The 24,471-nt window shown below is 39.3% G+C and overlaps 1 protein-coding gene and 1 long non-coding RNA gene across 4 annotated transcripts in view; one reads left to right on the forward strand and one right to left on the reverse strand.

The window, feature by feature from the left end:
* Positions 1-38: 38 nt before the first annotated feature.
* Positions 39-3,265, forward strand: LOC105281089. The gene is made up of 2 exons (XR_894231.3): positions 39-159; positions 217-3,265. It is a non-coding gene; the product is annotated as an uncharacterized LOC105281089 (long non-coding RNA).
* Positions 2,407-24,471, reverse strand: part of LOC105281090 — a 39,932-nt gene continuing 17,867 nt past the window's right edge. For 2 of the 3 annotated variants that reach the window (XM_011342069.3, XM_011342070.2), the window contains exons 2-3: positions 5,825-7,333; positions 2,407-5,043 (exon numbers count right to left, since the gene is read on the reverse strand). In XM_011342069.3, coding sequence (XP_011340371.1) covers positions 4,710-5,043; positions 5,825-7,239 — 1,749 coding nt within the window. In that variant the 5' untranslated portion in view covers positions 7,240-7,333 and the 3' untranslated portion in view covers positions 2,407-4,709. Of the gene's footprint in view, positions 5,044-5,824; positions 7,334-19,497; positions 20,541-24,471 lie in introns of those variants that run through there. The other variant, XM_011342068.3, reaches the window with a different exon arrangement.

Genomic DNA, 24,471 nt, shown 5'->3' on the forward strand with positions numbered 1-24,471 from the left:
GATAGCGACGTGCAAGAGAAGGAGGTTGCGGATACGCAGCATCCACCTACTCTCGAGAGAGGCTTTCGCGATTCGCGGAGCATTGATACCCCTTCAGCACAGAAGCTTGCAGCAACGTTGCGAGACTACTGCGTGGAAATTACGGACAAGCAACGACAAGTACGAATCGATAATTTTTTATTAATTGACATCAAATTAATTGTCGAAATTTTGCAGCTTTTTACCGCGCGCAACAAGAGAAACCTGGGACGGATGACTGTATTAAAATTCACTTTTCCTCTTGCTCAGCTTTTTCAGATTATCAAGGCTTAAAGTCTTTCAAATAAAGCCCGTCTTCCTCTAAGCCATTTTCTGAGCCAGGTAAAGCTAAATATTTATTCTGTTATACTGTTATAACTATTATATCGATACATGAGCATATATGCGAGACGCTTTTTTCTCACATTTATTTATGTTGTGTTTCTACACTTTTATGTGAGTTTCTGATTGTAATGGGCTTTATTCAGTGGTAAATAATATCGATATGTGTGTAACGAGATCGCTGGATACGATGGACCATTTTCAAGCTCTCGATCCTTCACATTTATACTGCTATTTATCAAGCTGTCACGATTAATATATTGTGTAGTTTACTTGCATTTTTATCTCTGTAAGCTAATTGACTAAAGACTGAATTTTATCTTAAATAGAAATACAGTATCTCGATGAATCCCGATAAACGATACTGTATCGCGCGCACAAGCATCGCTTATGCCGCCACGATGGACGCCAAGGCGAATATATGTCCGGCGTCAGTAATTATCACGACAGCGTGTATTAATTGGACCGTGCGTACGTTACATGAATAAACATGAGGTCGTCGATCACGTAAATTCACTCCTGGCGACGGTTTCGGAGCTCAGAAGAGAGCCGCGCCGCGCGATCCACCGTAAAGTCGACAACGGGAAGGTGCTTTATTTTTAGTGGCGGTTATTTACAGAGAGAAAAGCAGAATCGATGAAATACGTGGATGATCATTGCGCGATTGTTCCTCAGCGATTTGCGAGGAATTCACTCTCGCGAAGGTCGAAATAGTCGCTGCTGGAAAATCAAAGACGCGTGTTTCGCCTGAAAATTAAACGTATGTTTTTTTTCATTGAAAGATGTAAAGTAAATAAAAATAATTCTTATATCTAGATTTGTTGAAACTGTGATAACGTAATTTTCTATAGGAAATATTGCGTAACTTTCCGTATGAAATATCCGAAATATTAGGATTTAATCTACAAGCCAATAAAAATGTTGTATTAAATAAAATTTCCTACTTGCAATAAAAAAATAATGAAGTCGATTGATGAATTGTGTACCTTCAGAAGGCTACTTTCCGGTTATCCCCTGTCCCCTGATTTATCGGTGTTTATTATTTTATCAAAGGCAGTAAGCCTGTAATATGGTCAGTCGGCAAAGCTGTTCAATCGCCAATCTTATAATGCAAGTACATAAAAAACTAAAACTCTAGGTAAGATAATATTTTTACTATAAATAAAGAAAAATAATTTATGAAAAAGTTTTTTCATAAAATATTTTCTTATATAAATATATGACTCAATGAAAATGATTGCGAATGAGATCGGCATCAGCTAGAATGTAATCAGCATCAACTCGATACAAAGAAGATACAATCCTTACTGAATTGTTAATTAGAAAACGCATATTAATTAATATATCAACAACATATACATTAAAATTCTAGATTAAGAAACTACATCGCTATTGATAATTTCGTGCGAATCTTTTTTGTTTGCAGATGCTAATTGTTATTTTGCTATTTCTATTTAAACACCTCGTATTTTTAAAAGTATTAATGGAGAATCTCGATTATAAGAAGGACAATTTCAAGATCAGGAAAACTGTTGACGGAACGCGATTTGAGGTCTTCTCATCTCTGCTGAGATCTATCCGTAACATCAAGAGAAATATACCATCTAGTTGACGGACGCTATATTACAATCGTCATCGATTATCTCGACGCATGTCGAGCAACGCGCCGACTCATCACACTGATAACACCCGACAATTTGAACACGCACCCGATAAGTCAACAGGCGTTTCGAATGACACTAATGCCGATTGCGTCGAGATCACACTGACACATCGCAAAACCAATATGCATTATTGACGTCATGATAAGCGACGAATCCGGGCAATTGACGAAATACAGATTTACGTGGTACATAGAAAATTATAATGATCGAAAACGAAATGATCAGATGTATTCAATGTTAATATTGATTTTTACACGACTTCATCGATTCCGCGTAGCGATGGCGTGATTACTCTGATACATGAATATTCGGAAATTCCTGACGACGCAGAGTCACTTACAGAGTACATTGAAGATACACGAGGAAAATACATGCTATTATATTTTCTTATCATTATTTATTGTTTTTCAGACAGACTCTTTGAACATATATTTACAGAGGATTATACAACAAACGAAGGATGTTCGTTCTGTAAAGCACGCATATTGGTCACGCGAGAAATTCAGTCTGGTTTTCTCACCGGCCAAATTTAAAGAATGACTCTTTCCTTAATAATGTATACGTTGATCAGCTCTTACGAATGATTAATAAACGTTCTTAATAATTGCTAAGCTAAGCAACAAGGGATGATTACCGGCGTCGATTTGGTTCTTTTTCAAATATGTTGTTAAATATGAATAATAGAGATATGTATTTTTTATACGTGCTTCAATATCAGTTGTCAAAGGATGAATTCTTCTTGTTTAAAAATATATATGAAAAAGAACCAACTCGAGGCCAGATACTCGTGACATTCTCTTTATAAGAAAAAAGACATTACTGCATCCATTGACCGATATTTTTACTTGAAAAAGTGGCGTATATTCGCTCTAAAAGAACACAATGCTACTTTATCTTCGCGCGTAGACCAATAACGTCATGCGTATTCGTCTCTTATCTACAATGGTCCCCTTTGTATTGATTGTCTCATGGTGCAACGTGAATCGCCTTCTCACTTTTACGAGCGATGCTTACGTCAAGTCGTAAAAAAACGATTCCCATCGTGCAGAAAGCGATCGAGGTTCACCATAAGGAAAGGTAGTTCTTCGAAAGAAATCGCGAAGCGGTTGATAAAAGTGAAATATATTGCGAAAAACACGCGAATACTTGGAATATCGGAATAGCAAATGAACAAATTACGATATGAACGATATTCCAAATATGAATCAAACAAGGATTAGTATTGGATGTATTATTCTAAATAAAAAAAATAAATAAAAATGCAAGAACTGACATACAAAATAAGATTTATACATAATTGTTTTATCATATGGATACACTTTACTTGATTACTACTTTACTTTTGTTTTCCATTTTCTCGCGTGTATCATCACAATTCGGGGCAATATTTAATTTCTCTCTCGCAAATCCGCGAGGAACCGCTTCGCGAATGTAGAAGATTCATTAAAAATAATCTTAATTAATACCAGTATTTATACCCTCACAGCATTTCAGTCGTTGGAACGGTATATGACGATAAATTTTCAACTACCATTCCCCAGAAAACAACATTTTTCAGGAATCACGTTAAAAAGAAAAAGTTCCGTACACCTTGTCACATACATTCAAGTGTTTTCGACGTAATATAATGTATTTAACGTAATTTGTTTATCGTATTTCTCCGTCATATAAGCTTCGACATGCTTTTTATTAAAGTATCACTTTAGATTCACAGTTCTTGATTTTGTCAAATTTTAAACTACATGCAAATGCATCACAGCGCATTTATCGATTCGTTGCGCTTATTCACCGTGTCACCGCTATGGCTGTCGGTCAATCGTAGACTCAGTATTATACATTGAGCATACGTGGGAGGAATTATTTACAAAAGGAAAAGAGAGAGAATACTGCATTTTTCTCCACAACGTAATTCGATTGCTTGCGATCAGATTGTCACTTAGATCAACGAAAATTTGCGATTCGTTGCTCGGTCAATTGTCGATACAAATCAAACCGCAATTACGCTCGGCCTAGAGATAACTCCCATTTCGCGGCTGCCCGAAAACTACCGTGTTAATGGGACTCGCATAAATTGAGCGTAATGGTTTCTACTCGCTAGGTAAACTACTCGCGGTTTTATTCGGCTGCAATTTACTAGAATATGGATTCATTCAGTGCTTTCCGAATCGATTCGTTGACATAGACGAGGACTCTACTATGTATAGCGAACTGTAGTGAATTGCGAAAACTTGATTTCCATACAAACTATGTTTTTGTCGTTTGTTAATTTAGGCAGCGTACTGAGTTTTACGAGATTCGCAATGATCATTGCAAATCTTTGCGTTGTCAAGCTCTACGTTGTTTGTTCTTCATCTCTCATTCATCTTCATCTAAATTCTATATATTTCATAGTCTTTCCAGGTCGGGAATATTGTAGACAAACGAAAATCACCGACCAAGAAGAGCAAGTTCTTCTCACGAGTGATTGAAATGCGATATTACACTAGAGATGTCACTAGAAATGAATCTGCCGGTTACTCATCTTGATTATGTCTTCTGTTAGGTCTCCGATCAAGTGGCACCAGCAATTATCCCCCGCTGACAAATTTACGTCTCGTTGTCCCGCGCACAGCCCTTTTCGTCCTTTTCGTCGTGAGAACCGTGTATGAGAAACGAGTAGGAAAACGGAGAAATCAATCTTTACCGCTATCTTGGGCCGAAGAAGCCAAGCGTCTTCAGTGAGTTAGTAACCCTACTGATCAGTTTGTCCTTGTAACGCCATATTGTCATGTCTACCACACTGTTCTCCCGGTACTCCACGCAGGTCTTCTTCAGCGAGCGAACGCAATCGGCGCGGTAGTGCTGCAGCTGCGCGTCCTCGGTCTCGATGGGGTAGCTAGTGCATCCGGCACTTAGACATGCCAACGGAAAGTGATTGTGTAGGGTGACTACTCGTTCCGGGTTGTGGAAGCACTTGATGTACTGGTTCGGCTTCGTGAAGTTCTTTGAGCGATACACGTGCTGCAGCATGTGCATGTACCTGCAAGAAGAATTCTCAAATTAGAAATACACATTTCTTGCGATTGAAATTTCATAGGAAAGGTAATATTAGTAAAGGTAATATTAGTAAATTAGTAATTAACATACCAGAATCAATTATGGATTCCATTTAGAAGACTCGGTATAAATTTGGCGTCAGCAAATTCTTATAGCGAAGCTTTGACGATTTTTCGAAGTTAATAGTTTCAGAGATTTTTATAATTTAAGTAATAAAGTTCCACAATGAAGTTTTCAGCAAAGTTGTTATACAAGCTTTTGCATTTTATCAGATTTAATGTTATCAAGTATCCATGTTGTCATGATATCCATTTACATTTCTAACATAACTTTTTAAAATGTTTTTCGACTATTTGTTTCCAAATGCATATATTTCTTTCATGAAAACGAGTCAACATTCGAGTGTTTTCAAAATACTAAAACTTTCATTCAATACTATCTCCGTCGATATAAAAATACACGTATATCTACTACAGTTCAGACTAAATACGTTAAACCAACGACAAAAACAGAAAGAGTTATATAATAATGGAAAATAATCATAAGTCATTGTACGCAATCGTTTCTCAAGAGACAAATTCCAACGCCTATCCATCGAACTTCCTACTCTTCCTTCGCGATTATTAATCCATCGGAGGAAAAGAACCATGACACCAATAACCAGATGCACTTGGTGCAAGCCATCCACTTCGCGCTTCCTTCACGGGCGGCCGATTAACGGACGGCTGATTCGCACGCGGCGTGAAAGTGGAAACCTTACTCACTTAGGTATGTCCTTGAAGTAACCGTGAGAGTGCAGTAGGTCGTCAAGGAAGTAAACGTTTCTGACGTTGTACGAGGCACGGGTTTCGTTTCGTATCTTCAGGGCCTTGGGCAGCACCCGGCGCATCAGTTCTTGCCAGGTCGCGTCCTTCACGGGCATGATCACTTCGTCGACGTCCAGCAGCGCGATGTACTCGTACTCATACATGTGCTTGTACAAGCAGTCGTTGTAGGGTATCAGTTCATTCTGCCGCTTGTGATTGGTCTTCTTCGTGAGGTACATGTGCTGGAAAGCTGGCACGTTCGGCTGCCCACCCGGCAGGGTCAATGGCGTCACGTGTACCATACCTAAATTCTGATAGTGCTGCAGCACCTTAGTTACGTTCGGGTGGACCTGCAACTCGTAGAAGTAGATCTTGTCAGCGCCCAGCAGACTGATCAGCTCGATCCACTCAACCAGTCGCACCGACAGATCCTCGTGTAAAAAGTCCAAGCCTTTTACGCACACTGCAAAGTCTTTCTTGCGCTTGGGCTTGTTGTAGATCACCCGGAGGTTGTTGCTGGCCGTGTCGCAACGCTTCTCCACCATGGAAATCGATGACGGTGGCTTCCCAGCCGTTTGTGGCGGCAGCCTGCACGCTATCACATACGGCTGATAGATGCCCTGCTTGTAATTGCCCCACTTGGGATACCAGATGTACTTGTACTCAAGAGTCTCCACGATCTTGGGTTGGTTTTCGCCATCATACCACAGTTGGCAATATGTCTTCACAGTGGGCTCTATCCGGTCAATCATGCCGACAATTCTCACTGCCGGTCCGATCTTCGATAGCTTCCGATTGTCGTAGAACGCGCCGAAAAATTGGAACGTGCCATTGCTGGTGCGCAGTGTTTGCCAGTAGATATTATTGAACTCCAGATCGTAGATCTGCGGGTATTTTGCGCAGCTGTCGTTGCCCCGTTTCAGGTTCAGCTTACTGTTCTTCGTCCAATCGCCCAGTGGTAAACTCGGTATTCTCTCAGCGATCTCCTCGATGAGCTGTTGCTCTGTCTTGGCTGGCCTTTTGTCCAACAATGGTTCCAGTTCGAGCGGGTTCTTCGTCGCCTCCAGGCGGTTTCTGATGGTGGTCAGGGTGGTTAATAGGGCACCATTGCCGCCGGAGTTGGATGGATCACTCAGAGATGACCTCTGTAGGAGATATCGAGACAGACCTGCGGCACCACGATTTGCGCCCCGATCGTTGCCGGTGCCTTCCATTTCCAGGTTGCCTTCCTCGGCTGTCGGGCCGCCATCCTGGCGCAATGCCCTGTTTTCCAAGTGGCGGAACTGTACCGCCGCTATCATCAGCAGGCCCCAGGCAAATACGAAGACGAAGGCACGTTTGGCGCACCTCGATGAGCAGCTCTGAATCGTCATGTTGTCAGTCCCTCCGATACCTTTTTGATTGTCAATTGGACGACGCTGCACGTCGCCCCACTTGACCGCGTCCTTCTCAATCTACAGTTCGAATCTGCAACAGAAAGATTCATCGTTCCACGATATGTTGGTTGGATCGTGACACTAGTGACTGGGAAAGAAACGAGCATATAATTTTACAATTTTCGGATGGTTATTTAAAGGAAAATTTAAACTTATCCTACTTTATCGTGAAAACATCGATAAAAATTTATACGTGAACAGATGGTTAACAGATGGTGAACAGATTGTGGCTTTTTTGACGAAATCATCAATTGTACTCGGATTTTATCAGAAAATTAGGATCGCCGAATATCTAATATGGAAAATGCAAAATTGCACCGATTAATATGAAAACTGTCATCTTGACGAATTTTAACCAGCTTTAAGTATACGCATGGAAAAATAACGAACAACAATCTATATTAAATTTTGACGTGGAGTCCGTTTTTCTGATTATTGGATCACGACAGCTTTCTCAGCTGCAACGATAAGGAATCATTATTTTCAAAGAGCTGCAACAAGTGCGAATAATTTATCCAGGTAACAGCATTATCTGCGAACGTGACAAAAGTTGCGAAATAATTCGCGGTATAATCGCCGACGGAATTTGGGACAGGAGACGAGATAATGTCCTTAACTGTATAAGGACACCCGCCAACGGTAGCCGGTACTTGACTATCATCAGGAAAGCGAGCGACCCTGTCGGGCGAAACCCCGTTGACTGGATCGGGCAAGCCCCGGGGGAGCAAGAGAGAGAAAATGAGAGAGAGCGAGAGACCCGCTCGGAGATACGTAGAACCGGTTATGCTGATGGTAAACTGTTTTTCACCTTTTGCACCTCGCTCCATCTAACCTCCTCCCTTCCTGACCACCTCGGGCCTTCTGCCCGATGATGTTTCTCCCTCGTCTAGCCTCTTTCTTCCCTCCCCTCATTCAGACCTAGCCGATGATGGCGACTCTCAGGATCAGGCTCGACCACAACCTAGGATTTTCCACGAAGATCCTATCGCCGCCAGCCGTTACTTCGCAATGTTGTCATTCCTCAAATTTGTAATATCGTCAGAATATCTCGGAAGTATGAAATAAAAATTCAATCAATAATGGCTGAATCCACGTATTGATTAAAATTTTATTAATAGTGGAAGAGAGAAGAAACACAAGAATCTATTTTCCCCTCTCTTTTAAAGTAGAAAAAAGATGAAACAGAAAATATGTTTAAACTCTCAAATTATAATATACCGTTAAAAATTATTCGATCGAAAGTTTATTATCACTATAATTTTAAGTACAGGAATTTTATAGTTTACACAACTTCAGTAACGATATTACTTAAAATATGATTTATGACTTATTAATTAATTATGACTTATAAGCACTTTCATAAGTGACATAATCCGTATAAGTACTCACAAGACTGTCATTTAGTTACGAACAACTATTAATTAATAAAATGAGAGTTTGTGTCTTACGCGGATCTTACAACATACCTAATTAAAGTACTTGGAAACATAATTATTAATGCTTTCGAATTTTCGTAACGCCAAAGGATATTGCTAGACGAAGGGATGAGAAAATCTTCTGTATTCTTCAAGTCAAAGCAACTTCAATGAAGCGCGCCGTTCTTTCGTATAATATCGTGATGCTATCATAAGCGTAATTGTGCTGGTGATTAAATACCGAAAGTCCCGGCGTATCTAATCGACAAATTTATGCACTTTCTTGCGAGGCTTTCGCACGGCGATTCCGATGATACTGCGACGAAATATAACGTCCCCTAAGCTCGTGCAATTGCTCGTACCCATGGCGTCACTAATTAGCGTGGATTTATTTAATCTGCCGCCGTGCAGAGCCGTTAAGCTCGATAAACCGCGATTCGTTTCGACGTGGCCGCGCACAATTGCGAAAGTGCAACTCGTGTACGCACAATGCCACCTCGTTCACGTTTAATTTAGACCCCGTTCTTATCGCCCTTGTTTGAAATTAACAATCCCGCACAACAGATCGACCAGCTAGAACGCAAATTGCACGTAACAAACGCATCGACATAATCACCATTGTCCAATAAAACTCGTTCATTATGTTGAGCCTTCATGCTTGTTAAAAGGGAAGTTTAAATCTTCTCTACAATGAAGTTTCTTGGCTATCATAATTTTTAAAAAACTTGTTAAAGAGACTATTTTCGCGGTTTGGACTTTGAAGATTTAATAACTGAAAAGATTTTCATATCAGCGTTATTTTCCGTATCTTAAATTATTCATTATTACTATTTGCATCTCACATTATTATTTAAATAAATAAAAAAATTAAAGATATTACAAAATTATATTCTAAGTTTTTCAGACGTTTTGCTGATCTTTGGCGGATATTTCTCCAATTATGACGTATATTGCTCTTATTATTGCATTGATAATTATTGTGTTTATAGTTACAGCTGATGCCTGGAGCTATCCTGGAAGGAACTTAATCGGGATTAGACGCGTATCCCAGAATAATTTAACGTTTATTTACGATCGATGCCGAGAATTCTACGAGCAACGTCAACGGCATTATCGATGATTAAGTGAAAGGAGGTTAATTACAAGCCAAAAATGTGGCCATACAAGGTTCAGTTGGCTTCTCTCTGAAATCTTTCTGTATGGCTCTATTTAATGAAAAAAATCAACAAGTATAGTCCATTGCCCCAAGAAGTCAGTGGAAATTCTTTGAAGTGATGTCTTTTATCTTCTTACATACACTTACCTCCTTATCTTTAGCGACACAATGTTTTTATGATTAGAGATAAAGTCTAAGACGAGATTTGTGAGAAAAGATAGACGCGAAGACGAGATAAAGAAAACACCAGCGTGCATTAACTGATAACTAATTTGAAGTGTAATGTTCGAAGTAAATTTTCTGTTATCAAAACAATTTATATCTAAGTTACATAACTTAATATAACTTCATATAACCTAATTTTTTAGAGGAACATGGAGAACAAGGGTAGAATTCTAATAACGACTTTCATTATTTGAACGAGCACGTCATATATCACACAATCTTGAATATAAAGTATCGGAACTTATAAATTTATATTCTTATCACATTCTCGGCACTAGGCGTGAGTCCTTGCCGAGACATGAAACATAAAAGTCACATGCAAGCATGAAAATAAGAATCATATTTTCAGCATCGTAATTTTTATGGCCGAACAGAGTTCCTGAAATGTTCATTAGACACATGTCGATTGTCAATATAGGAAATTCGAACTGATTAGTCCGTCAGTTAGTTCGAAATAGTTCAAAATAGATGAACTATATGAAGGAATAATGAACGTGACATGATGGCATTAACGATTAAACGCGATTCACACCACGAGATTTTCACCGAACAAATCAAGTCAAACAATACGCCTTCGCTAAATGCGCGAGGTAAATAGCAACCTATTTCCCTATATTGAATTATTCGTGTCCAGCGCCTCTTGGTCGATATTCCAAACGCGTGATAACGGGATAATCTACACCGTGTATGCCCGTCCCAGCTTCAAGATTGCCGATAAGATTCTATTGGGAAATTAATTTCCTTTTCCCCCTCCTCGCCATCGCGCGTTTAATCGTGCGTCGATGTAATCGCTAAATAAATATACATCCATGTCGCAACCGTAATCGCAAGTTTCAAGGTTCTCCATCGGAAGGCATTCCTGCGTGTCTCCCTGTCTTTCCCGCAAAAAATCACGCTTAATCCCGTACGTACGCACTTCTCGCACTAATAGTTCAAGTGGGTAAAGTCTCTTGTGCGCCTCCACGGCTCGTTGGTATTCCGCTAACCGCTGTTGCGTCAGTCATCGATAAATTGTTCGTCGCAATATTGCGTACTGACTGGAATACAGCAGCTGAGTCACGACGATGCCGCAAATCGGATTTCATGACTTCTGCAAAAAGCATTGATCTGCCACACGCTCGAGCCACTTGAGCTTTAATTGCTTTCGCGGCTGAGAAGCAGTCGGATATTCTCGGTGATAGTTATAATAGTCTGTTCTTAACATTTGAAAGAAGATAGAGCTAAAATAAAATTCTCCGGAGCAATACGCGAGCAGAGCGTATATATGTAGATATGATCCTTATTTATCTAAAACGTCTTTGCGATTTATAACTGTAAAACTAATGATTATCTTGTAACAATCAATAAATTTCTCCATATTAAGTATACATTAAATATACTTTATATAATACTATATAATAGTCATATAGTACGATAGAATTATATAATTTAAAGTTATTAATTGAGATAGATGTTAATACAAACTTAACGAGACCGCAATTTTCTTTATATATAATTATAATCTCCGGAACTTGTGTGTGTCTTGTAAAAGCAGAAGCGTTTAAGACGTTCTTTCTTATCCGGCTTATATCTCCCTGTAACAGTAAAACGCTTTAAACTCTAAGCACCTGTGATATGCCGAGTACCGTTCGCTCGTATTCTCCAATAACGTTATTATGATAGAGACGGTATTTTTGGGTCTCGGGTAAAGATTCATTACGCGCACTCGCGTGCGTTGCATCTGCATTCCATGTCTTACATAACTCCGCTATACCCCCGCAAATTTCTTCTCTCGTATTGTTACACGCCGTAGAGAAAGATGTTGCCCAATGAAGGAGAGCGTTGAAGAAAATTTCTAGCGTGGGCGATATGCGCCGGCATTATTTAAATCGACAATAACTGCCGATGGCTTTAGAATCTCACGTGGTATCGTGGTGATCCATCTAGACAACTCAATAATAGCCGACATACTTTCGATGAGTTCCGACTCCGATACTCACACACAGGCGCATGAAAGTGATACAAGATAGCACTGTGCAATTATTTGCGAAATACAAATGCAAATTATCAATTAGCTAATGGAAACTAGTTTTCATCGGCGAAAAAGATGCAGATTTCAAAACGTGCTGGTTTTACAAGTATCATTAATATTTCTCAAGATGGAATACAGATTGCTCTTCATAAGAAGATCGCTCTTCAAATTCCTCTCTTGATTCACTTCGCTAACAACGCCCGGATTCTTTCCACGACGCTGTAATCGAGCCCCTATTACTGCCCGAGGAATCGAAATCATCGAAATTAGACCGGTTCCAGTGCTCGCTCAGGAGAAAGACAGCAGGCATGACGACATATGAGCGCAGTCCAGCGAGGACGATTTTGTGGAAAGTCGAGTGGAGAGAGCGAGTGATGCTGTTGCTACTGCACTCGTACGCTCGCCTGCTCCAATTGCGATTTCTCGCTTACGCGTGCTAATTAACCCTAATTGAACAACAAGGGGCAAGGTGTAGAGGGGCGGGAGGGAGGAAACGAAGAAAAGGGGATATAGAAAAAGATAAATCGAGCGACGGTGACGCGGTACAGCGAACGATTTCACCGGTCGCGGATGCCTCGTCTCATCGTCGATCTTCGCGATTCGAGAGCGAGATAGCATTCTATCGTGCCGTGCGATATCGTCTGCAATTGGCAGTCGTGTGTGAGTTCTTACACATGGACGCACGTGCGTGCGTGAACTCTTTCGATCTCGGCCGCACACATCCCCGCTAGTGTCGCGTATCCGGGACCCATTTGTGTTTTACACGACGACGCATTATAGCGACCGTGTGTAACTTGGTGTAATATCAGATACGAGAGAGAGATAACTAAATGCGGCGATTAATCCGCGCGGTAATATGTAAACGTAATTATCCTATGCATCGCCATCGCGCAAATGTGGTTGGATATTATGGCCGGCTCAACGATGATGATGCCGCTGGGGAGCTGTGATATAATAATAATAGCAATGAAATAATTATATCTAAGGTATATATTGAAACGCTAACCGCGAATCGCGCGTTCGCGATTACTTCCCGGAAAATGTTGTGGAATTGAGCGTGAAACTGTTACTTTCGTATTAAAAACATGTAGGCAGATTTTATTACAATTCACGATTTACATAGTTCTCAGAAATTTATACTTTTGTTTTATGCGCTCGTATCTCTTATATAAAAAAGTGATAGCTTCTACAAATGCTTTCCACTGCAACGAAGTAATGATTATGTACTTTTTATATTTTTTTATATTATAATTCAAGAATAATTTTCCCGATTAATACATTATAAGATCTCAATTGCTGATACGTTAAGTAACAAAATGACGTAATGAAAAAATATGTCATTACTTACATTTCAAGAAATCTTCTGTTTCTCACTTACTTCTTTAATTCATTAATTAATTTGTGATTAATTAGTATATTAAAGATACTCCATTTATTAGAAAAATACTATTACTGAGTATAATCAAAAATTTCAATAATTTCTGACATCACATAATGAACAGAAAAGTCTAGTTTGCAATTTTGTAATTATAATTATACTCGTAAGTAAAATTACTCGTTTCATAATAATATTTAAACTATCTTAACTACATATTACACGTACAGTGTCGGTATTAAATATCCTAATATAGAAAATCACCATGAATTGGAACTCAAAACGAAAGAAGAAGAAACTCTGACTAACTTATCTGACTAATTAATCACAAAATAATCACTAACTAATTAATAATAAAATCAATTTCTAATCTAAATCAATTTCTATCATCATTCTCAACTAGCTCTCTTCGCGAACTTTTGTAATATATTCTATGCACGTTGTGTAGCCACGTGTGTCGCACATAGACACGTGATGACGGCACGAGGGTGTCGAGAAAATATCCATCCTGCTGACGCCGCTCGGAAATCAAAGCAATAACACTCTAAATGCTCACTCGCAGCCCGCCAAGGCTAATTCCCATGCAAATTTATGTATCATTTATGTTACGTACAGTTACAGCACTCACAAAGTTTACACGAGCGGTACGTGCGGTTGTCCGGACCGGACAAGTTCCGCAGAATCCGTTTCATCTTGCGATCAACAGCAGCTGCATCCGTGGATGGGATCGACTGAATATGCATTTGCGAGTCTCGATACGATTCGGCGTCCGAGTTTCGTTTTATTGTGAGCGTACGATAGAATATTGGACTGAATTCTGCGTGAAGTACAATACTTAGCAAACTGGTATCGAAACTGGGAGCTGCGAAACTGCTCGCAAATGATAGTCAAATGCGAGCGAAATCGAATCTCTCGCTAGTGATGGCTTCAATGATGGCTTCGTGATATTGCTTTACTGTGTAGTAAGCGAATATACGTCGATGCGTCTTTTACGTTCACAAATGATGTCATGTTTGATGAAAAATAGTTCAATTTTATAAGTACTTTTATACTTGTTTCGTACTTGCTTTAAATGTACTTTATAGAATCATAAAAATATGACAAATATAATAAAAATATGCAGTGAAATTATGTCTGGAATAATCATGTTTTTTATTTAATAATTATTTAATTCATTTATTTTTTCGTGATTGTATTCGTAAGTTTTCGACTTAATGGCCATCCAAAAGTGCTCGTAAATTGGTTGGTTCCATTCCAAATTGCAGTGCGACCTTTCGTGTAACACTTGCGTGTATAGTTTTCATGTACAGTTTTCGTGTATAGCTTTCGTATATAACTTTCGTGTACATGCGGTAAAAATCGAGCGTGCAACGCGTCGAGGGCCGAGTTTGTCGAATATTGGATTATGTCTGGTCCCTCTCATTTTCGAGGAATTTGAGAACGGATGTGACTCATCGTCCAGTATCAGCTCGATAAGTTGTACTAAGCTTTACACGCAAAAAGCAACTTCGTGCACGGAGCTAACAATACTTTTCTCTCAATAAAAACCTGATCTAATAACATTTTTAAAACGATTCATTAAATATAAACGTTTTTATATTTTCGCTCTATTATGTATTTATTTTTTAATTTGCTTTTTACAATAATGTCCTTAAGATTTGCCTCAATTACACACCTTGGACAATGTTACGCTCCAATACGAATTACTGGTTTTCATTATCCGTCGATTTCGTTCTTTTCTTCTCTCTTTTTCTCTCTCTATTTTTGCCGACAATGTACTCGCGCGTAAACGCGCAGTTTAGCGAATCATTTTTCGCATTATGCCGCGGCAATTAGGCCGGTTACACATAAATACTTAACGGCACTGTGCTGAATATCGGAACGAGGCCGTTGTTCCCTACTGCAGGAAGCAAATGGCACTTTAAATTGCCGACCGCACGCACGTCATCATCTCATCGGGGGATAACTGCACACGATCCTTCTCTCGTGCCGATGCAATCTTGATTCGAGCGGCACTGGGTGCCACTCCAGCTTTTATCCGGACGATCGCTCGCGACGAAAGGCGCGAGCCTCGAAACGGAGGCGAACGGCGACCGCACAATCTTTTTTTTTCTACTTTGATAATGCTGCGCGCGTGAAATTCGAACATATCTCTCGATATGCCGAGTGTCCTTTCTTCGGCAGGAATGCTACTTTCACATGCGCGAATTTTTTTTATCATTATTTATTTATATATATGTGTGTTTTCTGCTAATTAACTGCAGATTTATATCATCAGTGTATAAATTTCGCGTGAAATCATTACCAGCGACATTTAGATGGCATAAATCACATAACTCATCTCTACAGAAATACCGTTAGTTATAGTGAGCAATAAGAAAAAAAAAAGAGTACTTTACGCAAGTCGCAGTCCCTCCTGGAAGAGTAACTTTCCCGATTTTTCAAGATGATAGCGCCGCAAACGGTTCCGGGCTACGGGAAATTAATTTATATCGTGTTTCAGAGTCAGTCATGGCGTACGGTAATCCCCGTGGCGACGCAATGTGCGCGTAACATTAATGATGCGCCTGCTGCGCTACGACCGACTTTATCGGGTATGCCAGATTGTGATACTTGGATCGTACAACACCGTTACGACCGCGAGAGGAGAACAGGGGGTCAAGCTGGATCACGCATTTGCTTCTTCATACGCGTCATTCTCTCCACACGAGAGCGGAAAACGCGATCGGGACGGACAAATACTCCACGTCGCGATTTGTCGATCGTTCATCCGTTAATCTGTCGCCTCCGTGCATTCCCGCTCGGTAAGATGATATTTATAATCTCGATCACGCGGAAAGTACCTGTAAATAAATCGCAGCGAGTCAGACTAGTCAGCCTTCACAAATTAAAAGATGACAGTGACCTCGGGTTGCATATTGCGATAAATACTCGACAAGAATATAAATTAAACTCCCAAGAGAATGTCTCGTATCTGTTCAATTTGCGAATGCCGAATAAACGTGATATATTAACAACGTTTCACGATCTGACTGTATTTAGAGACGTCTTTATAATGTTATTAAGAGCAGTTTACATGCGCATACTTATTTTGACAAGCGAGAATGATTGAGGACTTGTTTGCTTGAATGAAAAAAATATATTTACATTCTCTACTCTAAGGTATTTCACGTTTTACGAACGGAGCGTTTGTGCATACTATGCGTGCATAGCTACTTTTTAAGATTTGTAACGAAGAGATATAGTTCAACGTCTCTTCAGCGTTAACAATGATATCCACGTCCTGTTAACGATGAACCGTTGCAACACGAATACATCATGACAGCGTTGCGTCGGCACTCACAAAGATCAAGCGCTATATTATAATTTCTCCGAGAGATGATATCTTGCTTGTGCCATAATGCGTTACAATGTCTGGTATTGTTGCTGCTATCAAGCTGCAACCTGTTTTCTTTGTCCGTATCTAGCGTGAATTATACGTAAGAACAGCAATCTAGCGCGCAAGGATCGCGCTTGTCCTTCGACTGGTGAATTAATTACTCGACTTCCACGTGCTGGAAGTGGCGGAACAAATGATGACTGACCAGACAGGATAGTATTCATCAAACGACAAATTATTTAGCAGATTTAAGATTGACATAAAAATTTGATGACGGAACTAATCACGAAACAACATGAAAGTTTAATTACAGCTCGTCAACAACGTTCGCTTAAACTAATTAATACAAAGTTATGTTAATTACTCCTGAATCAAAATAATTTCACATCGCTCTTAAATTGCTCTTTTTAAATTCTTGTGAACTTTAACTAGAATAAACTGCTTGATATTGCATATTGCATATTCTCGGTAAAGTCTGTTTGTTAAGACTGCCGCGTGATAATGATAAGAATGAAAAAATTGCAGAAAATGATAACTTGTCATACCAACGACCCCTCGTTAAGAAAGAATCGAGGTCACGCCTGTCAAAGAATCTGTCAGTTCATTAACGCGGTAACGCCAATCTGCTCCGTACACACGTTTATACATTTAACGTATGTTCTCATTATTCCCCCATAACGGAAATTGAATCCTTTTCCGATTGACGTCATTAAAATCGACTGAATTGGGTCATTAATGCGTGCAGTCGTGTGATACCTGCTCGGTACTGGCGAGCGCCAGCGCCGCATATTTAACTCTTCCCCGGGCTTTCACACACTTTCATAAAATGTGGCGTGCAGCTGCGATCGACAACGGCACACTACAAAATTCTATGCATCGGCAGAACGCATGCACACTTCTTGATTTCTCCGCGGATAAAAATGCGAAAGACGATCCGCGTTCTCCGCGCGATCGCGGCATCCTATTTTTGGATCGGGCGCCGCTCGGCGCGATGACTTGTCGAGCAGAACGTTAAACAGGAATTTTTTAATTGTACCTCTAGCACATCCCACACGTTTAGGATGCACCTCGAATTAAATTCAAGGGCAGACACGTTCGCGAATGTGGCCGAGAGGAGAGCTGATGTATTAATTTATTAAGTGTTGCCAAGATTTATTTATACGCGTCCGTCTTCTGCGAATGCTGATGCGAGATGCACTACGTGGAATGCGGCAACTCGTTTCTCATTTCCAGGTGATGCTAAATATGCAACGTAATACGCATCCTGGGAAGTTTCTTGTAGGTCGACGTTCCCGTGCACGTGAATCCGTGGAAAATACAACGAAATCGCTTTTCCCCATGTCACCGATACGATCGACCCGATAAAATGTAGCAGATCCGGTTATTTAGGCGCGTATAGTTGCAGAAACGCGGATCTACACACAGAATCCACTAAGGATAGATCGAGGTCACGATCGCTTTAACGGTAGTTCCTTCGGGCAATCACTTCGTTCACGAAACCGTCGGCACGATCGAACCTTAATTGCGTCACGGAAATTTCGTCAATTTCATGGCTACTGGTCATCAATCGATGTGACTTCTTCGGACAAATCATATTTCCTAACTTTTCTAACTCTTATTTCATTGCCATATTATTTTTAAGTTTATCTGCTACTTAATGTTTACTGTTGTACAATGTTGCTAAAAGAATATTACCTTGAATCAAGTCAAGTTATTTGTAAACTAAACGGTGCAATAGATTTTTGCATTAAATTTTATAATTGAATGTAATCGCTAAAGATAGTGCAGAGACTCATTGCATCTTTAAATTTCTCTTAACACCGATTTGAATTTTCATAATTTGTTAAAAGCGCTTTACATTCTATAAGGTGTTCTTTAGATATACTTAAGATTTGCCTGAAGAAAGGCTTTCAATTAATTTTCTCAAGTTCTCAACTACGTCGTCGACAGAATATCCGAGAAAATGGTCCCTCGAACGTCTTGAGTAGGAATGGGATCGAGCACATCGCGAGCGATGCTAGAGATTGGTACAATTTGAATTTGTAATGAATGTCCCAAGGATGCTACTTGTATATGCAGCAAGATCTTGATGAGGTCAAACATTTCAATGAAATATATAACTGGATTAAATAAATAACATACATATATAATTGCAAATTAAATTATATATAAATCCAGTTAATTATGTTAATAATCAAACTTAATTAATAATCAAACACTCTTCTATTAATTATTTACTATTCTATAATATTATCCACAAGTATCAAGCTTCCTTTTAAAAATAGCTAGAAAATTCTAATTCAACAGTTCCTGCGAAAAATGAGTCACAGCGATACATAAGATAGGCATGAATCAGCACACATAGCGAGTTTCAGTTATTACTTCTAAATAATCCCATTCCCACTACATTTAAAGTGCTTTCATACATATACCATTTTCTAGTTCCTAAATATCGTTTTAGGTCTCAACAACAACCGATGCTATAAATCTACCAAACCGATACAACAACTTTGATAAACATTGCTCGAACGTTAACTTCGTTATCGAACGGAATTACACTTCGTCATTGAACTGATTCGGATTCGCAAGGTAATTCTCGATCCCATCCCTAACCTCGGGGCCGTTCCTACTTACGGGAAACACGGAGAGACGAGTCGATCGTGATCACGGTGATCGTCAGAGCAGCCTGGTCGATCGCCAGCTGTTCAAACCCGTCCGGACGACATCCCGGTGCTCGGATCGCATCCCGCGACTTTTGTTGATGATCCCCGCCAGAGAAAGAGGACCGTCCTCGTCAACGCACTGGCATTCCTCTCTCGTTCGGTGTATCACGTCATCCCGGGACCTCTTCTTCTAGCCACAGCTGATCTTATTCCTCAAGTTTGAGAGGGATTCATCAGCGAAAATGCTATCACTACTCCTTTAAGTCTTCAGGTATCTCGAGGAAAACTACGCAAGATGAAACGCGAACCGGACGCGCTTTCTTCTTCGGATTGTCCGTGTGTGCACACGTATGGATATGTGTGTATACCGGCTGCTGCTGCTGTTGCTGCGACCACTGTCGGATGAATGTGCCGAACGAAGGATTGAGAGGAATGGGAGGAATACAAGCCCTAAGGGATGCTCGGTATACCTGGAACTTACTATTCACTCTAATATTTGCGGGCGAGCCTTGTTCTCGTGTCTTTTTAAACGCTCGTGTACGTGTATTTATTCTTTGAGAAATTTCAGGAGACGATTTTGGCGATCCTCAAGCTCCGAGTCCGAGACGAATTTTTCTCGTACGCACTTTCGGACCTTTCCCCGTAAGGGACCTTCGTCCGTTCCGGTCACGTGGTCACGCCGGACACTAAAAAGCGGCTGCTGGAGGCCGGTCGTCGGTTGCCGCCGGTCGCCACTCGAAAGGATACGCAAGGACCTGTTACGCGCACCTCCACATCAGCAGCCGGCACGTTCTCGACACGTTCTCCACGACGACGATGTTCGCCGCGCGACAACCTCCCTGTTACGATTTTCTCGGAGAAGCGGATACCCGCGCGACCATCTACGTTCGATGGCGACGTGGAACACGGCGTACCGACAATTTCAGTCGCGTCCCGGAGCCCGAGAAGTCCGGGATGAAAATACTCATCGTATATCGTGTCGGCGTCTCGCTCCGAACTGCCGCCAGACGCCAGACGAAGTCTTCGACTAGGGGGCCGTTCGAGGATCGAGAGGGGAGCCCGGAAAGAGCGAAAGAGACAGAGACAGAGAGAGAGAAGGATAGAGAAAGAGAGGGAGAGAGCGAGAGAGAGAGAGAGAGATAGTCGATTGGTCAACTTACGTGGCCCCAACGGGAAGGGAGATGCCTCCGGGACTCAGGGGCATTGGGGAACACATGGGAAGCCATGAGGGAATAGTGTCTGCACCGACCAGATCAAGGAGGAGACGATGCCTTTGTATGTCGTATGGCAGACGAATGGGGCTTCAATCCGCTCGCGTGCCTGCACAGCCCTTCGCAGAGCGACAAGTCGAGGACGAGCGAGAGATTGATTCAAAACTATAATTTAAAACGCGATTTTTCTCCGGTGAGATCCGACGATGAGAAATCGTCAAGAGGAAAGGGGGAAATTATATTTTTGAAAAATCCATTTTTAGACGTGCATATAACGTGACCTATGTATTTTGGTAATTGATGTAATATGTTGCATAATCGCATAATAAATATCACAGGCATATCGAATTGAGCCTTTATATTGTCTCATTAGGGAACATCGCGAATCCGAAAATTCTGATTTTGATGAAACTTTATATACATGTAGGGGGTATTAATAGATGAATTAAAAATTTTTTTCATATGTATCTCGAAAATTATTCGAAATATTAAAAAATGTTTTACACAAAAGTTTCATAGTAAAAACTTTCTATTTAACCACATTAAGAAAATTTATACAAAAACAATTTTTGAAAACAGTTTTTTTAAATATTTGTTTTTTAATTATTTTTTTAATTTTATTAAGGTGATTAAATAGAGTTTTAACATAAAACTTTTGTATATCGAGAAAAGCAAAAAGTTACTCTACATATGGAGGATGATTCCGTTAAACTTTCCGTTATTCCGTTATTTTTGGACCGTAACTGACAATTTTTATATTCACCTATTAACTCCTCTTACATATGTATAAAGTTTCATCAAAATCAGATTTTCGCGATGTTCCCTTGTCAGTAACGTAATACGTGATGTATACGTCGATTAGCACTATAGTTTTTAAACTAAACTGAGGGATTATAGAGTTTTATTTATTAGGAACAAAATCTTTTTCGGTTTTTAAATAATATTATTTTTATAAATAATATTTTTATAAATAGTATATGCATACATCCACAACTGCTTTTAGAGCATCATATAACATCATATATAACAATTAGAATTATTTAAAAAGTTAGTAAATGTATTTTTATTCTAGAATATCTCATTTTATCTAATAAATTCTTTTTATATCATTCAAACATTGAAAGCTAATTGATCTACTATCTACAATAACCGAATATAATTAACCGAAACGGGTTCTTGGAACCCTTCTTCTTCTCAAATAGTAAGATGTTCTTTTCTTTGATTGTCGAGAATACCGAAACTTCAAACTATATTCTTAAGATTGAATTAATCTAGTTAATATTTTCCTTATTAATATTTAATGAGACTACATAATACGTAGAGTGAGATACACACACACACACACATATATGTAGAAACCGTTCTCATGATCTTTTTATTTTTATTTTTCCAAAAGATTGCTGCTGTCGCCAAAGACATGCAACAATCAAATTTTGTTATTAATTAAAACATTATTTTGACAATTGTTCTACATATATAATTGTGCTGAATCAAGAGAGTAAGAGTTGAAAGACATGTTTGAAAATGGTCGTGAGAGAAACGGATTAATTATCTCTCTATACTTTTCTTTTGCAAATCAACTAGATCTATCGTTATCCATCGCAAATAAACAACTAACTAAACAACAAATTAACAACAAATTAAACTTAAATACTCAATATCTATATCTTTCAGATCTACACAACTTCGTGCGCGTGAGAACAATATCAAAGATTTAAAATCCTCTCTCCTGAATCGTTCGTCGGAATTCTAGGTGGAATTTAAGCGGTTCGTTTCCTTGTTAGGATTGCTGAAGTGCCAGGAAGTTGGGCCATAATTAACTCTCCGATTGTATCAAAAAATTATCACATGATGAAGGCGAAATCGGCCCGAAGACACTTTAGAGACACTAGAAATTATACGGGAAGAATTATGAGATAGTACGGAGAGTAAAAGGATTCCAGTGCGGTCTGCTGTAACTAACACAGGGGATCACGATCCCGGCAACTTTCTCAGCTATGAATTTAAAGGACGTGCCATCATCCATCGACCCGACAAGTGGCTTGTGCGATCTTAATCGGCCGAACGTATCCTGAACTGAAATCGAACGAAAGTAAGTTCAATCGAGACAAAACTGATTTTCTCGTTTGACAAAATGTGCACAATTAATCTTTCTCGCTGTTGTAGAACTACATGTTTCAATGACATCGTCTATCTAAAGCAAATCAATCCTTACAATCCTTAATTCGATACAGATTTAATAATAATGCTCAAATCGCTTGTAAAAAGAACACTTTCACCTGTTTTCCACGATTTTATAAAAATATCTGAATGATTGCATTTAAGATTTTATACGAAACTGCGAAATGTTTCTTGTGGTTTAAAGTAATGGAACAAATTATGATTATAGAGTAGTATGCGTGTGTGTATGTGTATAGATAAGGATGTAATACAGACATATATAATGTTACTACAGACAAAGAGAACAATAATGTAGACAGGAAAGAGAAAGGGAATATATATATATATATATATATATATATATATACAATAACGTAAAAAAATAGCCATAATTTTCGCTGACATGTACGTTTTACGAATTATTTATCTCAAACGAGAATGAAAAATAATATTTATCGAAGGCAAAGAGCTTTGTTCGACAAACGTTACTGAAATCTGTGTGGCAACCTGTTCCTTAATTATGATGGAACGAGTAAGTGTGGCGATCGATGTCACACATACAAGCTTGATGATTTCTTTTTTTCCTTACCATTATATTGCGCGTGTTCGATTAAGTAACAAATGTGAGTACGTACTCAATACCGAATTGAACGAAGGAGAGTGGCTCACGAAAACTGGGTTACAGGTCATAAAAACGAAATAAGATATGCCGAACTTGAAATATAGGACGACAAAATCTGTTGACCACATTGTAATATCGTAGATAAAGCCTGACTGACTATCTGTGGAATATTGCGACTTAACTCTTCATATCCCATTTCTGACGGTAGATAAAGCTACAAATATTAATAGATAAATAAAATAGATAAAACATATTTTTTTCAGGAATATGTGTACACGTGCGGATTTAAAGAGAATGACGAAACCAGTGATGTAAGCATTTATACATAACGTAAATAATTAGTTAAACTTATATGCAGTGAATAGAAAAATTGATCGGCTTAAGATACATAAATCTATCAAAGCGATTTTATTCAGAGATAGAAAGGAGCATTATGTATAATTTGCAGTATATCGAAAAATACGTACTAATGAAAACACACGTAATACTATTGCATTATTACTTGTTGCATTTAATAAAGCGAGATCTCTTGCGCGGAAAGAATTGCGTTTTGGATTGCATGTCGGATTTCCAATCGCACGACCCATCGTGGATTCTTCGTTGAAGAAAAATGACAGGATACATCTTAAGTAAGGCCTTCCCAACGAAAGGAACAATGAATAGAATGCTCGTGGTCCGCGAGCAAAGCCCGCAACTGGGACGCGACTGTCATGATCATCATTACGGACAATAATTGTTTCAAGGGATTTCCTCGATATTCGCACCAACACTGACACAACTGGGTATATTCGCTTCAGCTGTCTGTATAGACCGTCTCAAAAGATGCATTCGGATTTTATGTGTGCTCAAAAATTTAAGACTTTGTAGACTATCGCTTTGCGCATCTATTTTAAAATAATTTAAATTATCAATATTATTAGATGTCTTGATAATAAATAAGAACTTTAGAATA

The sequence above is a fragment of the Ooceraea biroi genome, chromosome 5 (assembly GCF_003672135.1).
Source record: "Ooceraea biroi isolate clonal line C1 chromosome 5, Obir_v5.4, whole genome shotgun sequence".
Classification (NCBI taxonomy): domain Eukaryota; kingdom Metazoa; phylum Arthropoda; class Insecta; order Hymenoptera; family Formicidae; genus Ooceraea; species Ooceraea biroi.